The sequence below is a fragment of the Ruditapes philippinarum genome, unplaced genomic scaffold (assembly GCF_026571515.1).
Source record: "Ruditapes philippinarum isolate M1 unplaced genomic scaffold, ASM2657151v2 ctg6035_1_1_1_1, whole genome shotgun sequence".
NCBI lineage: Eukaryota > Metazoa > Mollusca > Bivalvia > Venerida > Veneridae > Ruditapes > Ruditapes philippinarum.
The window spans coordinates 33,633-55,052 of NW_026863286.1; the positions used below are offsets into that span (position 1 = coordinate 33,633).

Here is a 21,420-nt window from a genome sequence, read left to right on the forward strand (position 1 = left end):
AATTTGAAAAACTTTCCCTTAAATGTTGTGCACTGGTAGAATTTAAAAGAAAGTAGTCCGGCAAGACACCAGTGAAAATACGGAAAATATGTTTCACTGCAGTGAAAAATAAATTTTTACAGTGAAAATACGGAAAATGAAAATACGCATTTTATTTCATCAATATTTCTCAATATTTCAATAAAATGTGTTAGTGTGCCGGTATTTACTTAAATAAGTTTAGACACACGTATTTTTACCTAACTTTTAACAGAAAAGATGTTTAATATATTGTTATATTTAAGGTCAGTGTTATAATCATTATTTTATAACAACAAGTTAAAATCTGTATCCATTTTATAGACAGGCTACTGAGATAAACTGTCTGTTATCAAATTCTTGTTATCATGATCAATGTCATGTTATCATTCCCTTCTATAGATAACAACCACTCTACATGATGCCGGTGTTGGTCAGAGTATATCATCGTATATAGATAAAGTTAGAAACCTCCCCCGGTACAGAGTCCAAACTCACTCATGTAACGTGGCCCGCGCCATCTTATTCTTATGTAAAATTGCAGAAATATGGTACGTATTTTAATAAAACAGTGTTAATTTTGGAAGGTTACTTTATCGAGAAGATCAACTCTTTTTAAAAGGATTTATAATTTAAAGTATTTTATAAGATTTTTTGCGGTCATGATGGTAGGTCATTATTTCTGTATCAATTTTTGTGGGGTATATGCTTGATGGCGAGTTGAAATTCGGATTCAAGCCACTATCTTAAGTTTTTTCTATATACTTTATATACATTATATTATCAACATTATAGGGTAAAAAAACATTAATGTATGGTATAACGTTATATCAGAAGATTTTTATTAAGATTTGTACATAGTACATCATCTATAATACAATATTTTTTACAAGCATAACATCATTGTAATGGTAATAGCAAGCATGACATTATTTCAAAATTCTTAATCTTAATTTATCTAGTAACAAGAAAATTAAATGATAAATATGTATACTACGAACTAAAGAAGCAAAGACATACGAAAAGGAGAATGAGCTATTATGATGTTTAACGCTCAACATTTAACAGTGTGTTTCTCAAAGCAAGTGCTTCTTTAACAAATTTGGATAACTGAATTAATTCATATTTATTATTTGAGTTCAGTAATTGTAAAAATTTATAAACTGACGGGTTTCTGGTATATTTCTGGTATATTTAATTTTCAAATATTTTTTTCTTAACTCTGAATATCAACGACATATACAAACAAAATGAAATTCATCTTCAATGTCTGAGGTATTACAGCATAAACAATATCTTTCTTCTCTAACAATTCTATTTCTAGAATATCTGCCAGTTTGTATTCTCAAAGACAAAGTACTCATTCTTAATCTACAGAAATAAAATCTAAAACATCTTGGAAAGATATCCAAATAAAGTTCATACTCAAAACTACATTTAACATATCACGGAGGAAGGTCTTTCACGAGAACTTTTAATGTGGTTAAATACCTCTATCCCCTAGGAAAAAAACTGTTCACATATTGATTTTATTTTCAGAGGTTACCTCTAAGTATAACGTGGTTATGTCTGGGTGTTGTAGTGACTGTACTTGGACAGACTCCGCCCCATTACAACTACCCTTCCACCTGTGCACCAGCAAACTCGACCATTCTCGATCCATCTTGTAAGTAACATAGTATCATCGCAACAGCAAGAGATAGTAAAAGTCACAATACAGCCTCATGTATAGGCAACACAAAAATTAAAAAAATACTAGACTATAATTATCACTATCATGCAGGTTTCATCATTTTCTAAATAACATTAATGGCACTTTCTAATGACATGTGAAGTTGATTGGTAGTGTATTATAGTTTTGTTTTATCTTAAGTACCACAAAACAACCATCGTTACCTTATGGTGATAATAGTGTTAAGTACCGTCTACCACGAAACTACCGCCGTTTCCTTATAGTGTATAATAGTTTTGTTTTATTTAACGAATATACCGCCGTTTCCTTATAGTGTATAATAGTTTTATTTTATTTAAGGTACCGTCTAACACGAATATACCGCCATATTCTTATAGTGTATAATAGTTTTGTTTTATTTAAAGTACCGTTTACCACGAATCTACCGCCGTTACCTTATAGTGTATAATAGTTTTGTTTTATTTAAAGTACCGTCTACCACGAATCTATCACCGTTACCTTATAGTGTTTAATAGTTTTGTTTTATTTAAAGTACCGTCTACCACGAATCTACCGCCGTTTCCTTATAGTGTATAATAGTTTTGTTTTATTTAAAGTACCGTCTATAACGAATCTACCGCCGTTACCTTATAGTGTATTATAGTTTTGTTTTATTTAAAGTACCGCCTAACACGAATCTACTTCCGTTACCTTATAGTGTATAATAGTTTTGTTTTATTTAAAGTACCGTCTAACACGAATCTACCGCCGTTACCTTATAGTGTATTATAGTTTTGTTTTATTTAAAGTACCGGCTAACACGCCTCAACCACCGTTACCTAATATCCCGGACACGTTTCAATTACGGGTAGAAGCAAACATCATCAATAAACAACAAACCTGGTCTACTGAGGAATACTATGATGACATCAATAACCGTGCGGCACTCCGGTTGCTAAGGAATAACTCAATGGATTATATGATTTTCGATTACTCCACAAATCAGATCATATACGATGTCAGTAAGTTACTTTATAACTTTAACTTTACATTAAGTACAGTCAAGATCTATTTAAACAAATAATTTTGTCGTATATACAACGTGCTTAATAATAACGGCTAAAAGTATAATTAAATAGTAAGTGGATGATGAAGTTACGGACAATAGTAAGTGGAGGATGAAGTTACGGACAATAGTAAGTGGAGGATGAAGTTACGGACAATAGTAAGTGGAGGATGAAGTTACGGACAATAGTAAGTGGAGGATGAAGTTACGGACAATAGTAAGTGGAGGATGAAGTTACGGACAAGAAACACAGCAATTCCTAACAATGGTCACTTTGTGATGTACAGAATGAATCATTTTGACTGCCGCTCCACGTATACAGCCACTTTGACAATGGCGACAAAACTTGAAAATATTAATACTTATGAATATTCCTGCTCGAAATACATAAAAAAAATACCACTGAGCAAAATAGTTGATTCACTATGAAGGTAAGTGTGCATTATGAGACCGCAGCAAAATTAGTTAAAGTACCAAATAAATGAGTATAAACCTTTTTGGTGAACATTCATACATTTCAAGTTATCTTGTTATTTAGCATTTTAACATATCTTTATTTTTATCACCAGACAATAATTGTTCTGTGACGACCTTGAATAGAGACCCTTACGGAAATGAGTTTATTTTTGGCATGAAGGGAGTAGGAGGGGGTTCGAGCGGGATACCTCATATATATACGACTAGTTCAGCTCTTCATTTCGCTAAATCGAATGGTTTGGTAAGAATATCTTTCAATTTATTTTCCATTTCGTTGTTTCATTTTTTAAGCATTGAACTCACACATTAAAATGGATGGCTTATTAACCCATCACTTCATGAGAATTTTGTGAAAAATGGCTGTTTTCATTAAAAGTCTCCCGTTACAAGTTAAAATTGTTATAAAACTATAAAAACTGCTTCAATATTAATCAAACTTGGCACAAATGTTTACTGGACCATTGCATTTGCAACAACATGTCAGGCTTAAATTTCCTGTTACCATGGCAACGAGGGGACATCTCAAAATTGCCAAAAATCACTATTTTGCGTTGATTTTTTCCATCAAAATTGACTTTAAAGTGCTGCAACTTCTCAATGGATTGAGATAGAGTCAAACGCTTTTCAGCGTTGGTTACACGTTACCTTATTATCGATCTGCGGTCATTTTTAGCCTCTCACAAGTCCAAAATTTTCTTGGACTCCTCCGCCCCCTTCAAACCCCCCAAACAGAAGGGGGGACATCCCCCTTCTGGCAACCCCCTGATGTATCTTTTGGTTGGGGGTCGCCCCGAAAAAGTGGTCACTTTTTTAAACAACATTTCTTAAACAAAAAGTGTTGGGGCCTAAATAAGGCATTTTTTACCATTTGAGACACCAAAAGGGGGGGGGGTGAAATGGCGTTTAAAGGAGTATATATCGCGTAATGGGTTAAACACGTTGTTTATCAGTCTGAGAGAAACGACATATGTGATAATCAATATACTCAGATTATTGTTTATCCTTCCGTTAAGATGAAGTTTACAAATTAAAGGAAATGTTTATTATCCCTAAAGTTGTCAGAATGCATAGATCCCTGATCTGTTTAATTCTTATTATGAGATTAGTGGATACAGTGCGATTTTTTCATCACAACATGTTTGTCAACAAAAGAGCACATGTACATGTTTGTGGTCATTTAATCTATTGTTATTCAAATAAAAGGTGAGAGTAGGAATCTATCAAATGATAAAACCCAACAATATTACACACATGCCAATATGTATTATATTTTAGATGTATTATGTTTTAGATGTATTATATTTTAGATGTATTATATTTTAGATGTATCATATTTTAGATGTATTATGTTTTAGATTATGTTTTAGATGTATTATATTTTAGATGTATTATATTTTAGATGTATTATATTTTAGATGTATAAAGGAACCAAGGTTATACGAGGGATACAATGTGACTGGTGGCAATCTTGTATGTTCTGGCCAAACTTATTTGCCAACTTTACACTCGACTATTACTTCTCTGGTAAGTCAATTACTATACATAATTATTATTGTACCGTATGCAACACAATAGTGACCTTTATACAGTATATATATAATTGTTATAATAATGCAGGTTTGTAACGTCATTTTTCATTGGATAATCGTGACGTTTATAGTTTTATATACACGTCTGCTGTCCATTTATGAAGTAATCAAACTTATATCCTCTAAAAATGATGCTTTATGTATTATTGTTGACAGGTTAAACGGCCCTATATAAACGGCTGTTTGTAAATATAACCCGAGCCGTTAGGCCGTGGGTTTATATTGCAAATAAAAAGCAGCCGTTTCTATAACGGCCATATATCCTGTCAACAATTCTTTATAATGAATTTTATGTGTGTGTGTGTGTTGTGTGTGTGTTTGGTTTGTTTACCCTCGCCCACCGGGAATTTCTAATACAAACAGCAGCTCATTTTATACATAAAAGGTAAAATTTCTTCATGAATCGGCAGTAGCCAGTGTATATAAAACTAATATAAACGTCACGCATTATCCAATAAATGCGACGTTTACAAACGTGCAGTAAATTATACAGATTTTTTTTTATAAAAAGTGCACGTTTATAACGTCGCCCTTTTCCATTGGATAATCGTGACATCTATAATAGTTGATAAACTAAGCGGCTCGGTACATCATTTACAAACAACCGTTTATAACTTGTCAAAAATCTTTATAACTAATAATGTACACCGACTGCTGGTCAATTTTTATGAAAAAAATCTCACTTTTCTCGCTAAAAATGATGCTGGGCAAATTTATAAAATTCGTTTATTGAAATTACTGACGACAGGTTATATGACCGTATATAAATGGCTGTTTGCATATAACCCGTGCCTAGCTAACAGTAATAGTATAACATATGATTAGTAAATGAAATATATATTTTTTTTAATCTTATAGAAATATTTGCGGTAGTAGTTATAAATAAAACGACCATTCCCAAGCATTTTTGGGATATTCTGATATCTGGACAACACGAATTAGTTACAACTCACTTCCCAAAATTAAAAGTAATCCCATTAAACATGAACAAATGTAAATTAAACATTTCAGTAATATAACTGGACATCGCCAGATTTATCCAATCAAGTTCCAGTAATGGGGAGATAACAAGGCTTAGTCTTACTGGAAACTTTCATCACACATATGAATACTTTGACTACAGGAATCATATCTGGGACGCTGATTCTGTGTTTGATGTAAGTATTCAAGGTTATATATGTGTTTGATGTAAATATTCAAGGTTATATGTGTTTGATGTAAGCATTCAAGGTTAAATGTGTTTGATGTAAGAATTCATATTTATATGTATTTGATGTAAGTATTCAGTGTTATATGTGTTTGATGTAAGTATTCAAGATTATATGTATTTGATGTAAGTATTCAGTGTTACATGTGTTTGATGTAAGTATTCAAGATTATATGTATTTGATGTAAGTATTCAGGGTTATAAATGTTTAATGTGAGTATTCAGGGTTATATGTGTTTGATGTAAGTATTCAAGGTTATATGTGTTTGATGTAAGTATTCAAGATTATATGTATTTGATGTAAGTATTCAGTGTTATATGTGTTTGATGTAAGTATTCAAGGTTATATATGTATTTGATGTAAGAATTCAAGGTTATATATGTATTTGATGTAAGTATTCAGTGTTATATGTATTTGATGTAAGTATTCAAGGTTATATGAGTTTGATGTAAGTATTCAAGATTATATGTATTTTATGTAAGTATTCAGTGTTATATGTATTTGATGCAAGTATTCAAGATTATATTTATTTGATGTAAGTATTCAAGGCTATATGTATTTGATGTAAGTATTCAGGGTTATATGTGTTTGGTGTAAGAATTCAAGGTTATATATGTATTTGATGTAAGTATTCAGTGTTATATGTATTTGATGTAAGTATTCAAGGTTATATGAGTTTGACATAAGTGTTCAGGGTTATATGTATTTGATGTTAGTATTCAGGGTTATATGTATTTGATGTAAGAATTCAAGGTTATGTGTGTTTGATGTAAGTATTCAAGATTTTCAAAGGTTAACAATGTGTATCTAAGGTTTGCTGTATGTCTCCAAGTAATATGTATCCAAGGTTTATAAACTATAATTATACGTGTTTTCCAAGGCTTTGTATGTTCCTTTTGTTTATTCATGGGATTGTTTTAAAAGTTTTTGCTAAATTAAATTATTTACTTTTTCTACTTATACAAAATCACATCATGTGTTTCACGTGTAACTCATTTCGACCATACGTGTGTAACGTTCATACTTTGTATAAATATTATAGTGGATACTGGTATGAATGCGCCGTATCAGGTAAACCACCTTTGAAATGTTAATAATATATTATTATTGTCACCAACTATAGACACCACAAGGAATGGTTTGTCCAGGAAGAACTCAGACTAGAAAGGTTCCAGTACTATCCGGACAGTATTCTATAGAGAAGAAATTTTAAAATAATTTAAAAGAGGCGTTTCCCGAAAACAGAAAGTTAAAATTTTTTTTTATATCAAAACTATTTCCCCGAATGTGTCAATTCATTTAGAAAGTCCTCAAACAAAAGTGTTAACATAATTAATTTTGGAAAACCCCCCCCGGGAAAACCAAAATTTTTAAAAAAAAACCCCAAAAAATTCTATTTTACAAAACTAGACCCTTACCTTTTGCTTAAAAAACACAAAGGGTTTGATTTTTTTTTTCCAACCCCAATTAAATCTTTTAAGTTTTTATTTTTTTCTAAAGGAAAACTTTTTATAAAAATTAAAGATTTAATTTAAAAAAGTTAAAAGGTCACAAAGATTATACATATAATCTGGTTTTCGATTTGATAAAAGCCCCCCTTCCTCTAGAACCCTATTATGGGGACAAAAACCCTTGTTCCCGTGAAAAAACAAAACATTCTACAAAGGAAAAATTTAAAAATAATTATAAATACAGGACATTTAATTTTTATATTACCTGTTTTTAAAACGGGCATTTTTTATTAAAATAATTAAAATTTTGGCGTTTTTTATCATCCTTTTATAACGCGCAGTCCCCAATTTATGAAATTTTTTTTTTTTTCTTTATAAAAAAAAGTTTGGGAAATATCAAACGTTAAAAAGTGGGTTCATAAAAGGTTTTATGTAAAAAGAAAGAGCCCCCGAAACCGAAGCTATCTGATTTGTACGAGGGGGGTTTGCCCCCGGAGTTTAAATCAAGGATTGGCGAAGGTTTTTTTTGGGTTTTTGGGTTTCCCTTTTTCTTTTTGTTTCAAAGTCAAAAATGAACAGCACTTCCCCAAAAAACCCCGAAAAAAAAAACCAAAAAGAGGGGGCATTTTTAAAATGGAAAATTTTTTTGCCCCTTTCCCCCCTTTTTCCCCTGCCGTCACAAATGTAAAACCCCCGCAAAAAAAGAACCAAACAACGGGCTTATCTGGAAATGCCCGGGGGAAATTGGGGTCCCGCACTCGAGGGTTTCCGCACTGTGGCCCAAAAGTATAGTATACGATTTTAAAATCTGAAAACTTTTTTTAAAAGAAAAGGTCCCCAAACCCTTTATACAAGTAAAAAATATTTCAATTTCACAGTGCCCGGGGTTAACTGAGTGCAGGTATTAGTTACCCCCCATCCCCAATTATGCCCCTTGAATTTTTCAATTTTTTTGCTGGGGTTTTCTTATTTTAAAATTATTTTTGACGGCAGAGAAAAGGGGGAAAAGGGGGAGAAATATCAAAATTTTCCCAAAACTCGTTCATTGGTTTTTAAAATTTTTTCTTAGGGGTTTATTTATTTAGAACAGGGTACGTTTCTGTCATGTTTTGACTTTATTAATTTCCCAAAAAAGAAAGAAACCAAAACACTCGGCAAATCGTACAAAATCAGATTAGCCTCCGGTGTTTCGGTGCCTTTCTATTATTTATAAAAAGGATTTTTATATAAACGACTCGGGTTATTATATACAAACAAAATGTTCTTATTTTAGGGCCCCAAAATATAACCTTTCAAAAAAAATATATAACTAAATAATAATCATCATATATGTTTACGTTTTTCCCCTTGACTTTCATTAAACCAGTTTCGTTTCAGATTTCACTACTTGTTAGGGTTCTTTTAATTCATGCATGCCCTGGTTTTAAAACACGTAATAAAAATTTTACACTTAAAACTCATTAAAACATTCAGTTCTAAATAATATTAAACAAAATCTGAGTATACACTAGAAAAAGTAAGACATCGAAAAATTACAAAACAAAATTGATAAAGATATTTTTGATCTTCATTTCATTCACGTATATCAATAATTATGTTTGATATATTTTCAGGTATTGCCTACGGCTATCGACAATTAAATTTGGGTAATTGCTCCATGATCCCCATTACAAAAACACGACATTCGACGCGTCCCGTCAAACTCTCTGTGAACGCTAACCAGAGTCAACAATTCCTATATTTCAAATGAAATCTCCATCCCAGCTCTTCTATCCTCGATAATACATCCATATAACTTACGAAGGAACGGGTAAAAAAAAAAATATCTGTTTTCAAAACCGTAGTCCGTCGGTTGGTAAATATACGTGCTTTTGCCATCCCTTTTCCGGTTTTTGACAGAAGGCAACTCGTTGTGCTTTACAATTTTGCTAATTATTAATAATATTCCTTCATTTTAATATAGCACTCAGAAATTATCAAGCAACGTTTACTTCGACCGATTATCTTTATACATATATTAAGATAATTCTTATTTATACATAGCTCTCTCCATATTAGTTAAAGGATATAATTCCCATGTGGTGTTTTTTTTTGTTTCCTTTTTCGTATTAAAACTGTTTCTTTTACCTTTTTCCTTTCGTAACAACCTTAGTACTTAGTATTTTCATCCGGTATATAATTACTTTACTTTATGAACTATTTTCATGATATTATGTAGATAATTATTATACTTTTTTCAGAGAATGGTGCGAGGTATACTCTGTGACGTATTTATCTCAAATCGTACTGATTTTCCACTTGCCAAACTACAATACTTTCACATCTACATTCGAGTTTTACTTTATGAATGTAAGCCAAATGTTATAATGAAATCAGTTAGGTATATTTGACACGCTTATTAAAAGAGATATCTAGTCTAAAGAAAAGTTGTCTTATAGGGCCAATTAAACCCTAAATTGATATTATTTTTATTTCTCAAAAACTTTATATATTCGGTGTCCTGTTTATCGCTTCCTAAGAGTTATTCATTTCTATCTATAACAGCTGAACTATTTGTTGTTTCTTTTTCATTTTGTAATTAAGTAAAGTTACAGTGAATAAGTATTTTGTATGAAAGTCAAAATACCACATCTTTACATTTGGCTAATACAAATTATTTCACATTCAGTGTTTCTACGTTCTACAGGTAATTATCTTCAAACATCCTATAAATTTCATCATAAAAGAGTATAAACCTTTCTCAAGGGTAAATGTCATTTTTGGGGTTTACTTTGCCTTTAAAAACGAGTTTCGGAAACTGATATGTACAAGCACAAAGTATTTAGGGACAGCCTATCGCGAACAGTGTCTTACTGATTATCTGTCATAAGACCGTAGAAGAATAGCCAGGTTTGTTTCAACTTCAAAATTTATTTTGTTAATTCATCACTAAAGTCCTCGTGACTTCGCTTAAAAAGGAAAATAAGTGCAGTTATAATAAAAATTTATGTTGATTATGAAAAAATCATATATGGATTTTAACACAATTTCTAAAGTCACGCCCTTCCATTTTTTACTATAATTTTGTTTACGTAATTTTTATATTGTAATTCAGAACCAGTGGACAGCAAGTACATCTTCTCGGTGCTAAATCCAAAACAAATACAAACATTCCAGTTCAACTACGAATTACAGCAGCTGACTGGGTAAGTTCGTCATAATTTACACTTTACTTTACTCTATTTTGAAATATATTTTTACAATGACAATGTTTTAACTTCGGTTAAACAGCGCGTCAACTTTGTACTCAGCACATACCATAAACAGTCTGACTTATTTAAAACTTCAATTAATTCATTCCATCAATTTTCTAACAACTTCAATTTAAATCACCTATCCGTTAAATAGACGACATGTTAAGATATGTAAAGGTATGTGTATGCTAACTTTGTTTAAAAAACACGTCTCTGAATATGACACGAGGAACTACTAACCCCAGCGTGTTTTGCAGGCAAAATTATTTAAAGTATGCAAAAGAAAAGTGTATGTCAGTCTTTATAAAACTATATGTGTACATTATTTTCGGATATTGTCAATTTTCTAATATATGAAATTTCTCTAATTTACCACTGCGTAAATGATGTATTTACAAAAACAGTAAAGTTTGAAATAAATGAGCGTTTCAAGATAAAAACAACATATATCTGGACCGAAAGGCGTCGAATCGTCAGTGTTGAAAGATGTTTACATACTATGTATTTCATCCATATGCGGTGTTTTCAATGGTGCTTTACACACACTATTTTAAACTTAATCCTCTGTATGTCTTTATTTCCTGACCATACTCATTCCCGCAATTTCAACAAGTTGTCATTGTGCTTTCAGTTTCTTTTGATTTACATTCGGTCGGATACCAGGCTACGTACAATATTTACACACAATTTTGATTCCGAGGACCCGTCTTATAAACAGACCATCGCCAACTGTTACGATGACTTCTCGAAGAAGGCGTCATTCTAGAGTTTCCAGTACTTGAATATTTGCTATAATCTTTGAATTTAAAATTTTAGACATGCAACTAATGAGACAGTCGAAATTAAAGATCCATTCTTACACACAGTTTAGAGGCAATTGGAAATACGTTTAAATTTGGACCTTTTCAAACATTGTTGATAACATGTTTACAAACAACACCAAAAACAAACACGTAAAGGAAATTTGTGATATCTCTCAATAAAATTGGGACAGACTGTGTTTAAATTTATGTGAAAGAACTAAATACGTTGCTCAACGCTTCTTTTTTTTTTAGGAAAAATAAAAGTCACAGTATATTTGTTATGTTTTTCAGGCTCATGGGACAACAGTCTGTTACAATACCAAAATCAATTTATTACACAAATCACCAACAGACTAGCTACCTGTCGGCACGTATCTCTCATATACGGGTACAGAACGCTCAGTTCCGGGTTAGAATCAGACCAGTTCTACTTTGTTGCTACACTTCTAGATTTACCACCACCTATCGGTAACTTAACTTTTTTTTATCTTCATACCGAATATAGATAAAATAATTTTATTAAAAGGAACTTCACCGAGGTCAAAAAATAAAAATAAATAACAACAAAGAAAACATGATTTGAAATTATTGCAACTTTGGAACTAAAAACAGAAAAACATGTAAAAGATGATAAAGAAATATACTCAGTAAATAATTGAAAATTGATATTTTGTGCTGTTTTTAGCTCGATTTGGGTCATTTTCCACATAATTATGGATTATTTTTTTCTTTAAGAACGGAAAGAGCGAATGATCTGAAATTTTTCACACAAGTGATTGGTTCAGACTTAGATCTACATCAGATAGAATATTTATCTAGAAAACAAAACCCATTCCCATCGTGTCAAAAAAAAAACGTCTTTAATGATAAAGAAAAAAATATAATGTAGGAGTATTGAATTAAGATTGACTAATTGAGTTTTATTTACCACGTACATCGTCTATGTTGGTCTTCTTACAATTGTGTTTCCTTCTTTTTCAGCTTATTTCAGAAAGGTTACAGGTCGTTTCCGGCAATTCACAAACGACTTGTCTGTAACAGTATCGAGTGCTGCTGATTGTGCCCGCCAATGTAATGATCCGGGTACTTTAGGACAATGTAACAGTTTTGATTACTGCGCTTTCCAAAATCTGTGTGGTCTAAGTAAATCTCACACTGAGGACGGGGTTGCTATTGTAACATCTTCCGGACAATGTGACCACTACGTCCGTAAGTACTTATATACATATATACATGCATTGTAAACTTTTAAAAGGTCCGCTTCATTGTATACACACCGGTTTATCGGTCAGTAAGACCGGTGTTCACAATGGCGTCCTCTTTTATAAGAGAAGACACGTGGTATATTAATGATCGAAGCAAAGTCGTTCATATTTTTAAGGATTTAAAAATTTGATTGTATGTTTAATCAGTTGACAATAAACATTAATCTCATTAAAGGCCAAAGTTAATTCAACTTTCAAAATGATTAGCCAAGTTAGTAATTGTATAGGGAATAACTGTAAGTTTTATATTTCTTTAGGTACAGTGTTTTGAAAATTTGTGACAGGAAAAATAAGTATGACAATTTGAGTTTAAAATGGAATCTACACAATTTTACTTTTATAATGCTGAACCACCCCCTTTAAATTATTTATTCTTATCATTTGTACGGTCGGTCTACACTCGTAACCACTTTGTTGTTGTTGTTTTATATAGTAAATTTAAACGTACTTATTCAAGCTCAATTGCGAAAGAAGTTCTTGCAACTTAATCATTTTCGAGTCCTCTTCCTGGAACCAACCAGTACTGGTGTCATATGAAAAAAAAACCTTCGTCGTGACCTGATTAGGGCTCGAACCAATGATCCTCGGGTTGAGAGGCAGGCACTTAAACAACTAGTCCACCGCTCCCCTTGTTGTTGCTGTTGTTGTTGTTTCTGTTCATACTGTTGTTTTGTTCATTTTATGATTATTATTGTTGTTGTTGTTGTTTTCTATTGTTGTTGTTGTTGTTGTGGTTGTTGTTGATGACGTATAATCGTGTTTTATTTTAATTATCGTACAGGTACGACGCAGACGTCAAATTTTAACTTAGCACTCGATAACGCCTGGGTGAACATAAAAAACGACGTGCTTACTGGTAACTTTCAAATCAAGGTCAATATAAATGGACAGGTCAGTATTTTAATTAACTCACATATATATTTTGCCTAGTAATTGTAGTATATTGAATTGGATTTGTGAACGTTGCTCCCATAAGTTTATGGTGTGTGTAAAATAAATAAACAATAAATCTTTGATATGAAACGCAACCCATTTATTGGTATGTTGGTATTTCTTAAATGAATATGTCCAGTTTTCATTTTTAGACTGTCCATTACCAAGATAGAAATTTACGACTTCAGTACTGCGTTTACCCTGCTTTGAATTAGGAGCAAACATGAAATTTTCTGGGGTTTGGGGTTTTCAAAGGGTTTTTAAATTTTGGGTTTCCCCAAAGCAAACATTTAACTACCAACAGTATATAAAAAAACAAAATTTGGGGGGTTGGGAACCCGTAAAAAATTCCCTCCCCAGGGGGAAAAAACTGTTATCCCCCAGGCGTAGCCGGGGGGTAAAAGTTTTTTTTACGAGGGTATATTTTTACTGTTATTTACAAACCCCTGTGTTTTTTTTTTAAATTTCCCCGAAACAAAAATCCCCGTTTTGTCTGAAAAATTGTCCAAATTAAAATTTTTAACCCCAAACAAAAAATAAAACCCAAGGAAGGAAACCCCCTAATAAACTGGTTTTCCCCTTAAACCTTTTTAAATTTTTGTGTACTTTAGGGCCTTTTCTTTTTGGGGAAATTTTTCCTTTTTTTTTTATTCTTTTTAAACAAAAATGATATCTACAAATCATAAACAAAAACAATAAACTAGGTTTTTATTTGAATACAAAACACCTTTAAACCCCTTTAACGGGTTTTGATCTGTGAAATTTTGAAACCTTTGCATCCCGAATATTCTTCCCCCAAAGGGTTTTTTAACCAAAAGGGATTTTTGAAAATTTTCGTGATATCCTTAAAAAAAAAATGTCTTTGTCCCCCCAACTCTTTTTCTGTTCCCCTTTTTACTTTTGGTTTTAAAATTGTTTAAAATTTCCTTTGGGTTTCATTTTCTTTTTAACCCTTTTGCATTTTTCATTTTACAAAAATTTTTTTACCCTTAAAAAATTTTCTTCCGTTGAAAAACGGATGTTTTCCCGGTTTTACTATTTTAACAAAAAAATATTTTTACCCAAATCAACCAAAAGGTTTCAAAGAACTAAATTTTAAAGAAAGTTTAAAAGTTACTTCGGTGATGCCCCATTCCCTCGAAAATAAGAATGAATCGAGAAAAAAAATGGCGGCCATTTTTATTTCATTTTATTTAGAAAATAGACCACGTGACCAGATTTTTATACTGTTAAAAATACTGTTACCTATGTAACAGTACAAACTTCTTAGTCACGTGGTACACTTGCATTAACAGTAAAAATAACTCCCAGAGGCCTATGGGAAATTAGCATTACGAAAAAAGTGAGGGGTAATAATATACATTATATGTTTTAAAACGGTTTTGAAATTTTGAGGTGATTTAAACATGTTTGTATTTTAGGCAGCAACATTTACTGCTGGTACTATAGATGATAACGTTATACAAAATGCCCAGCGTACTCTTACAACACGTATGTATATATGTCTTATACACAAGTTATGATAAGATAATTAAATCTTTAACAATTTAAACCTTTAGGTTTTAACTTTATAGTAAGATCTATTCGAGTGGAATTTAGACAAACTTAATGTTTAAAGTGTACATGGCGCATTAATATCTGAATGAATTTATAAATTGTAATACACAGAGTCTCTTATGAATCAATTCAACACGCAAATCAACAAGAACATTCCCGGCTACGACGAACGCCCAATTCTGGGAACCGGTATTGCAAAATTGACGACTGTGCGTCTGCGTGTGTAAACACAACAATCCTGGGTGTGCAATTCGTTCTCATATTGTTTCGATACCGGATACTGCGTGTTGTCCAAACTTCATCCAGACGAGCGTCCGTCAGTTGTCGTAAATATGATGCTATGTGATTTATATACAAGTAAGTTATATGGAGAACAATGGAGTTTAAAAATATAACGTTGTTCATATGTTCCCCTGAATGGCTTTCACATTTTTCCTTTTTAAAATAAAAATAAAATTGGGTTTTAATATTTTTTTTAATTTTTTAATCAGAGAGATATTTGTTTTCTATGCAACACAGCAGTTAAAATAGCAGTGATTTATATGTCTAGAATTTCTTCCTGTTGTTTTAAGTTACCCTAGAGAACTTGCAACATTTTACAAAAGGGCATGATGGTAAGTTCATCTAGCTTTCCATGACAAGGAACAACTAATATTATTACCCCTCACTTTTTTCGTAATGCTAATTTCCCATAGGCCTTTGGGTGTTATATTCACTGTTAAAGCAAGTGTACCACGTGACTAAGAATTTTGTACTGTTACATAGGTAACAGTATTTTTAACAGTATAATATCTGGTCATGTGGTCTACATGTATTTTCTAAATAAAATTAAATAAAGTGGCCGCCATTTTTTTCTCGCTCCATTCTTATTTTCGACGTTAAACCCCGATACGACATCAATTTCTTCTCTGGAGTACCTAGTACACTCATAAAGTTTAGTTGTTTGCACCCTAGGGTGCTTTTCGCGTATAAAATATCTTTTTGTTGAATAGTCAAAAAGTGAACATCCGTTTTCAATGGAAGTCATGGCAATGTAAATAAGTATGTGTCAAACTGGAACAAGCAGACGATTTAAGCATGAAACAAAGGATTATGTAACATTTTTAATAAGTGAAACGTTTCAGATATAGTGGACAGACAAAGGATATCATCGTTCTTTTGTTAAAAACCATGCTAAGAATTTTCTGGAAACAGAAGGATCGGATTTCACCGGCCCGGATTTCACAGATCATAACCTTATAAATGGGTTAGTGTTTTGTTTTCTAAATAAAACCTAGCTTATTGTATGTTTATGATTTGTATATATCATCACTTGCTTAAAGAATAAAGAAAAAGAAAACTTCTCAAGTAGGCCTAAAGTACACTTAAAACTTAAAAAGTAAGGACAGTTTAGTTATTGTTACTCTTGGTTTATTTTTGTTACAGTTAGATTTAGTTCGACAATTTCAGATCATCGCAATATTTTTGTTCGGGGTAATAAAATAAATAACACATGGGTTTGTGAGTAACAGTAATAATATCATCCCTCGTAAAAATACTGTTACCCTCGGCAACAGTATTTTTCTCGGGATGATATTTTTACTGTTACCCACAAACCCATGTGTTATTATTATTGTCAACTATAAACAAAAGCAGTTATAAAATCTAAATCTCAAACTGATATCACAAACCTTGTATCTGAAATAGTGCATGTGTAATTAACATGACATAATAAATAATCTTACACAAACTTATTTTGATATAATGTTCTAACAGAACTGAGTTTGCTATAAATAAAAAGTTGTTTGTTTTACGTAAATAATCAAATAACCGGAGCTGAGCCTGCTGTACATTACCAAATTTTTGTTTGTTTATGTAAATGACCTAACATGAACCAATGCGGATGTAAATTACCAAAAAGTTATTTGTTAAATGAAAAAAATCTAACAGGAACTGATGTTGCTGTTAATTACCATGTAGCTGTTGTTTCTTTCTTTTAAATTTATGAAAGGGACCAACAGGAAAAGAGTTTGCTGTAAATTACCAAACAGTTCTTTTATGTAAATGACCTAACATGAACTGGGACTGTTTGAAAGGACCAAATAGTTGTTTGTTTTATGTAAATGGCCTATTAAGATGCATATAGGTGCAATAATTAGAAAATCAAATTATGCCTCAGAAACAAATAAATGATCACTTCTTTTGAAAGGGCAAACATTAATGTTATACTGTTTAAATGATGGTTTTAGTGTATGTAAGATGCTTGTTACTTGAAAAGGTAGCGATATATGTAAAAAAATTGGTCATAAAAGTAGCAAAATTTAAACAAAGCATTATTTTGACTTCCATACAAAATGCTTATTCACTATAACTATACAAGTAATATTGAAAACTATAAACAAAAGCAGATATAAAATATAAATCTTTTACAGATATCACAAAGTTCATATTTTTATCTGAACTAGAACTGCCACCATCATGGCGTGAATACCCCCGCATACCACTTTGTCAGAATCAACAGTGGCCATTTAGAGCTCAAGGACAACCTCCCTGCCAAATCTGAGGTAACTAAGCCAGTGCATTGCTAAGTTATGTATTCTACATGCTTCAAATGTGAAAATGTCAAAATCAATACATTGCGGACAGGACATTCTTTAGCAATTGAGAAGAAAAGCTTTTGACAAAGTTTTTGAAGTCAAAGTCCCTGTGACCTTGACCTTTGACCTGATGACCTCAAAATCAATAAGGGTCATCTACTAATCATGACTAACCTCCATGCCAAATATGACGACTGTAGGTCAAAGGAATCTTAAGTTATTGGGCGGACAAGCTTTTTGAAGTCAAGGCCCCTGTGACCTTTGACCTAGTGACCTCAAAATCAATAGGGTCATCTACTTATCATGACTAACCTCCATGCCAAATATGAAGACTTAGGGTCAAAGGAATCTTAAGTTATTGGGCGGACAAGAAAAAAACTGATGGACGGACGGCCGGATGGCCGGACGGACGGACAAGCTGATTCCAGTATACCCCCCTTACAACTTTGTTGTGCGGGGGTATAAAAAGTGCATGTGTAAAAACATTACATAATATGCTATTACTAAGGGAAAACAACAGTTCCAAAAGATGTGTACATATAAGGAAAATCAATGACCTGTAATACACTGTAAATAGTTTTAAATTGTCCGTCCAGGACTTGGCAACTATATATCACATTTATAAACCATAAATTTTAAGAATGACGGACTGCTGATGCCCTTTCATCTTTAACTTTTTTTTTTAATATATTAAATGATTTATTGGCAAGTTTCTCTACCTTGAATCTGAAACCGAATTGTAAATATGGTTATACACATCTTTCCTTTTGGGTTTAAATCTTGTATCTATTTTGGTAGCTTCACATTGTTCATTTAATTCTTTTCCAAACATCTCACTCCTTCTCTGAATATCATCTACATTCATTGAGCCATCATTTACCTGTGACTTTATGTTTTTTATTATCCGTTTATCCAAAGAATTACAGTACTTTGCAGCCTGAATGAAAAAGTTAAAATCATTTATCAAAAAAATATTTCACATTATTCTCAATATATCAAGATAACAAAGAAGACTGTTTAACAAAATTTATAGCTTTTTACAAGTTATACTGCTGTCACCAGGTTGACTTTTTTGTTTTTAAAAGTGAAACAATAAGAATTTAAACAAGCCATAGTACTGGTTAATACTAACACAACAACTGAAGACACAAGAGCCATGTTTACATGGCCATCCCCTGTAGAATTTGTTTGGTCATTGGAAGAATGTATATATTGTAGAGCAGAATAATTCAATTTTAAGAGGTCTTTTGGTAATGACAACTGATGACTGAAATGTTTACAGATTTGAAACCTGTATGAAAACTGATGGCTGAAAATAAACAAACGGCAATAACTGAAAAACAATGCAGGGTAGGTTATCATTCTTGAGTGCTGCACTCGTCAATGAGATTTTTATCTACCTATGAAGTTTCAAGTTGATACTTCTAACACTTTTTGAGATAAGCTCCAGACAAAAAGTATAAAAAATAACAAAGGATAATAACTCAAACAAGAGGGCCATGATGGCCCTGAGGTCGCTCACCTGTATATAGCCCCCCCCCCACGCCCATAAGAAAATGTTTCATGCTAAACATCTAAGCTCTAGCTCATTGGGCTTTATAAAAGAAGATTTTTTAAGTTTTTACTATATGCATATAGGGAAAATCAATGACCCACCGGGGCGGGGCCAATTTTGACCCCAGGGCTTTTATTTGAACAAACTTGGTAGACACCTATTAGAACATGTTTGATGCTAAATACCTTAGCTCTAGCTCTTTGAGTTCTTTAAAAGAAGATTTTTTAAGTTTTTACTATATGCATATAGGGAAAATCAATGACCCCCTGGGGCGGGGCCAATTTTGACCCCAGGGCTTTTATTTGAACAAACTTTGTAGACACTTACTAGAAGATGTTTCATGCCAAATATCTAAGCTCTAGCTCTTAGGATTTTTTAAAAGAAGATATTTAAAGTTTTTTCTTTTGGTTGCCATGGCAACCAGAGTTCTGCTTGGAATTAAAATTTTTTGAACAATTATTAAAGGTGACCACCAAAGGAACATTCCTGTAAAGTTTGTCATTTAAAGTAAAAGTTTACAGACGACTGACGGACGCCGGCCAGACGCCGGACAAAAAGCGATCACAAAAGCTCACCCTGTCACTTTGTGACAGGTGAGCTAAAAATATAAAGGGAATAGTTATCACTTTTGTGCACAGCATTCCTCCTCAATAAGATCTAACCACCTATGAAGTTTCACGATGATATCTCTGGACAGAAATTAAATTTGAGAAATAACAAAGGGCAAACACTGAAAAATTATGCATGGTAAGGTTATCATTCTTGTGCACTGCACTCCTCCTCAGTATGATCTATTCATCTACGAGGTTTTAAGCTCATATGAGCTATAAATCATGGTAACAGTCAATGAAATGCTTATACCTGGTAAAACAGTATTAAGTTTCAAAGTCTCTAAAGTATATTTTTCCTACCATTCCAGACACATGGTTGGTATGAATGCCAACAAACTGTATGAAAATACAATATTGTTGGCTGGTGCGATTGTTGAATTCATCTCTTAACTTGTCCGAGATAGCTCTTCGCTTCCATTTACTATCACAGCCCTGAATCTAATAAAACGCAATCTTTTCAATGTACAGATTAATATGGATTAATATGGACAGTTCTAAAAACAATAACAATGTGACTTGGAAATAATATTGGAAATGAAAATGGACTGTTTAGATGACCATACAGAGTGTTTTTTATTGTTTTTTTATTAATGTAGAGAAAAAATTAACTAACTGTTGATGCTAAACACTTCCGGAGAATATCTCCAGTTGTTGAAGTAACCATCAATAATGTAACATTTCATTTAAATTGTGTAAGTAGTAAAAGAGAAGTAGTCTGGACGTGTCTCAACTTCTCCTTAGCAAGCAACACCAAAAAAATCTATGGAACAGTTTTCATTAATTCTGCCTACTTTACATACGGTATTCTTTACTGATGACTTTTTATAGAGACTATAACTTTAAGATATATTTTGTAATTTACATCATATTTATCTGCTATTATAAGACAATTCATTTATAAAGTTAAATCCTTACCTTGTATTCAGGAAAACTAACAATCCGCCTCAACTTCACTTTTGCACAACACCCCATTTTCCTGGAAGGCTGAATGAGGCGCCTGTTTGTTGAAAATGCATGGTCATCATGTACCAATGGCTATAAAATTAATGGTTTATTATCGTACTGAAGTAAAATATTTATACTAAAAATTCCTCTAACATGATAAAGAAAAGATTTCTTTCTTTTATTAATTTGTCATAAACCCGAAACTATTTCACATACACACCGATTTTATTGCTAATAACTAGTTCAAAATATGAAACAAGTGCATTATACTTTTACAAATTAACTCAGAAATTTTATTACAAAGTGTTCCTATACTATGTTTTAGTAAAACATACTCATATTTACTTTTTCTGGCCTTTTTCTTTTCGGCCCATACATGCACTCTCTCATGTCACAACTGAGGACAAATGAAAGGCACACCTGAATACGGAACTTGTACGGAATTTCTTCCATGATCTTCT

At 32.2% G+C, this 21,420-nt stretch overlaps 2 protein-coding genes and 1 long non-coding RNA gene across 3 annotated transcripts; 2 read left to right on the plus strand and 1 right to left on the minus strand.

Annotated features, from left to right (window-relative positions):
• The first annotated feature begins 409 nt into the window (after nucleotides 1-409).
• On the plus strand, nucleotides 410-4,983 carry LOC132721718 (uncharacterized). The gene is made up of 6 exons (XM_060706090.1): nucleotides 410-569; nucleotides 1,558-1,684; nucleotides 2,500-2,712; nucleotides 3,326-3,474; nucleotides 4,649-4,757; nucleotides 4,979-4,983. Exons 1-6 carry the CDS (start codon nucleotides 567-569, stop codon nucleotides 4,981-4,983), a joined length of 606 nt encoding a protein of 201 aa, XP_060562073.1. The 5' UTR covers nucleotides 410-566.
• Nucleotides 4,984-15,477: 10,494 nt separating this feature from the next.
• On the plus strand, nucleotides 15,478-17,815 carry LOC132721717 (uncharacterized). The gene is made up of 2 exons (XR_009624503.1): nucleotides 15,478-15,629; nucleotides 17,684-17,815. It is a non-coding gene; the product is annotated as an uncharacterized LOC132721717 (long non-coding RNA).
• A 17-nt stretch (nucleotides 17,816-17,832) lies between these two features.
• Nucleotides 17,833-21,418, minus strand: LOC132721716 (uncharacterized; the record flags this gene model as incomplete). Its single annotated transcript, XM_060706089.1, is given in 4 exon segments — nucleotides 17,833-18,785; nucleotides 20,315-20,452; nucleotides 20,930-21,049; nucleotides 21,305-21,418. Coding segments are annotated over 4 exon segments (588 nt in total). The 3' UTR covers nucleotides 17,833-18,563.
• Between the last annotated feature and the right edge of the window lie 2 nt (nucleotides 21,419-21,420).

Bases quoted from the DNA above. Each gene is read 5' to 3' on its own strand.
- LOC132721718 (XM_060706090.1), top strand. The intron at 2,713-3,325 runs GTAAGTTACTTT...TTTTATCACCAG, and splicing joins TCAGATCATATACGATGTCA to ACAATAATTGTTCTGTGACG. The intron at 3,475-4,648 runs GTAAGAATATCT...ATTATATTTTAG, and splicing joins TCGCTAAATCGAATGGTTTG to ATGTATAAAGGAACCAAGGT.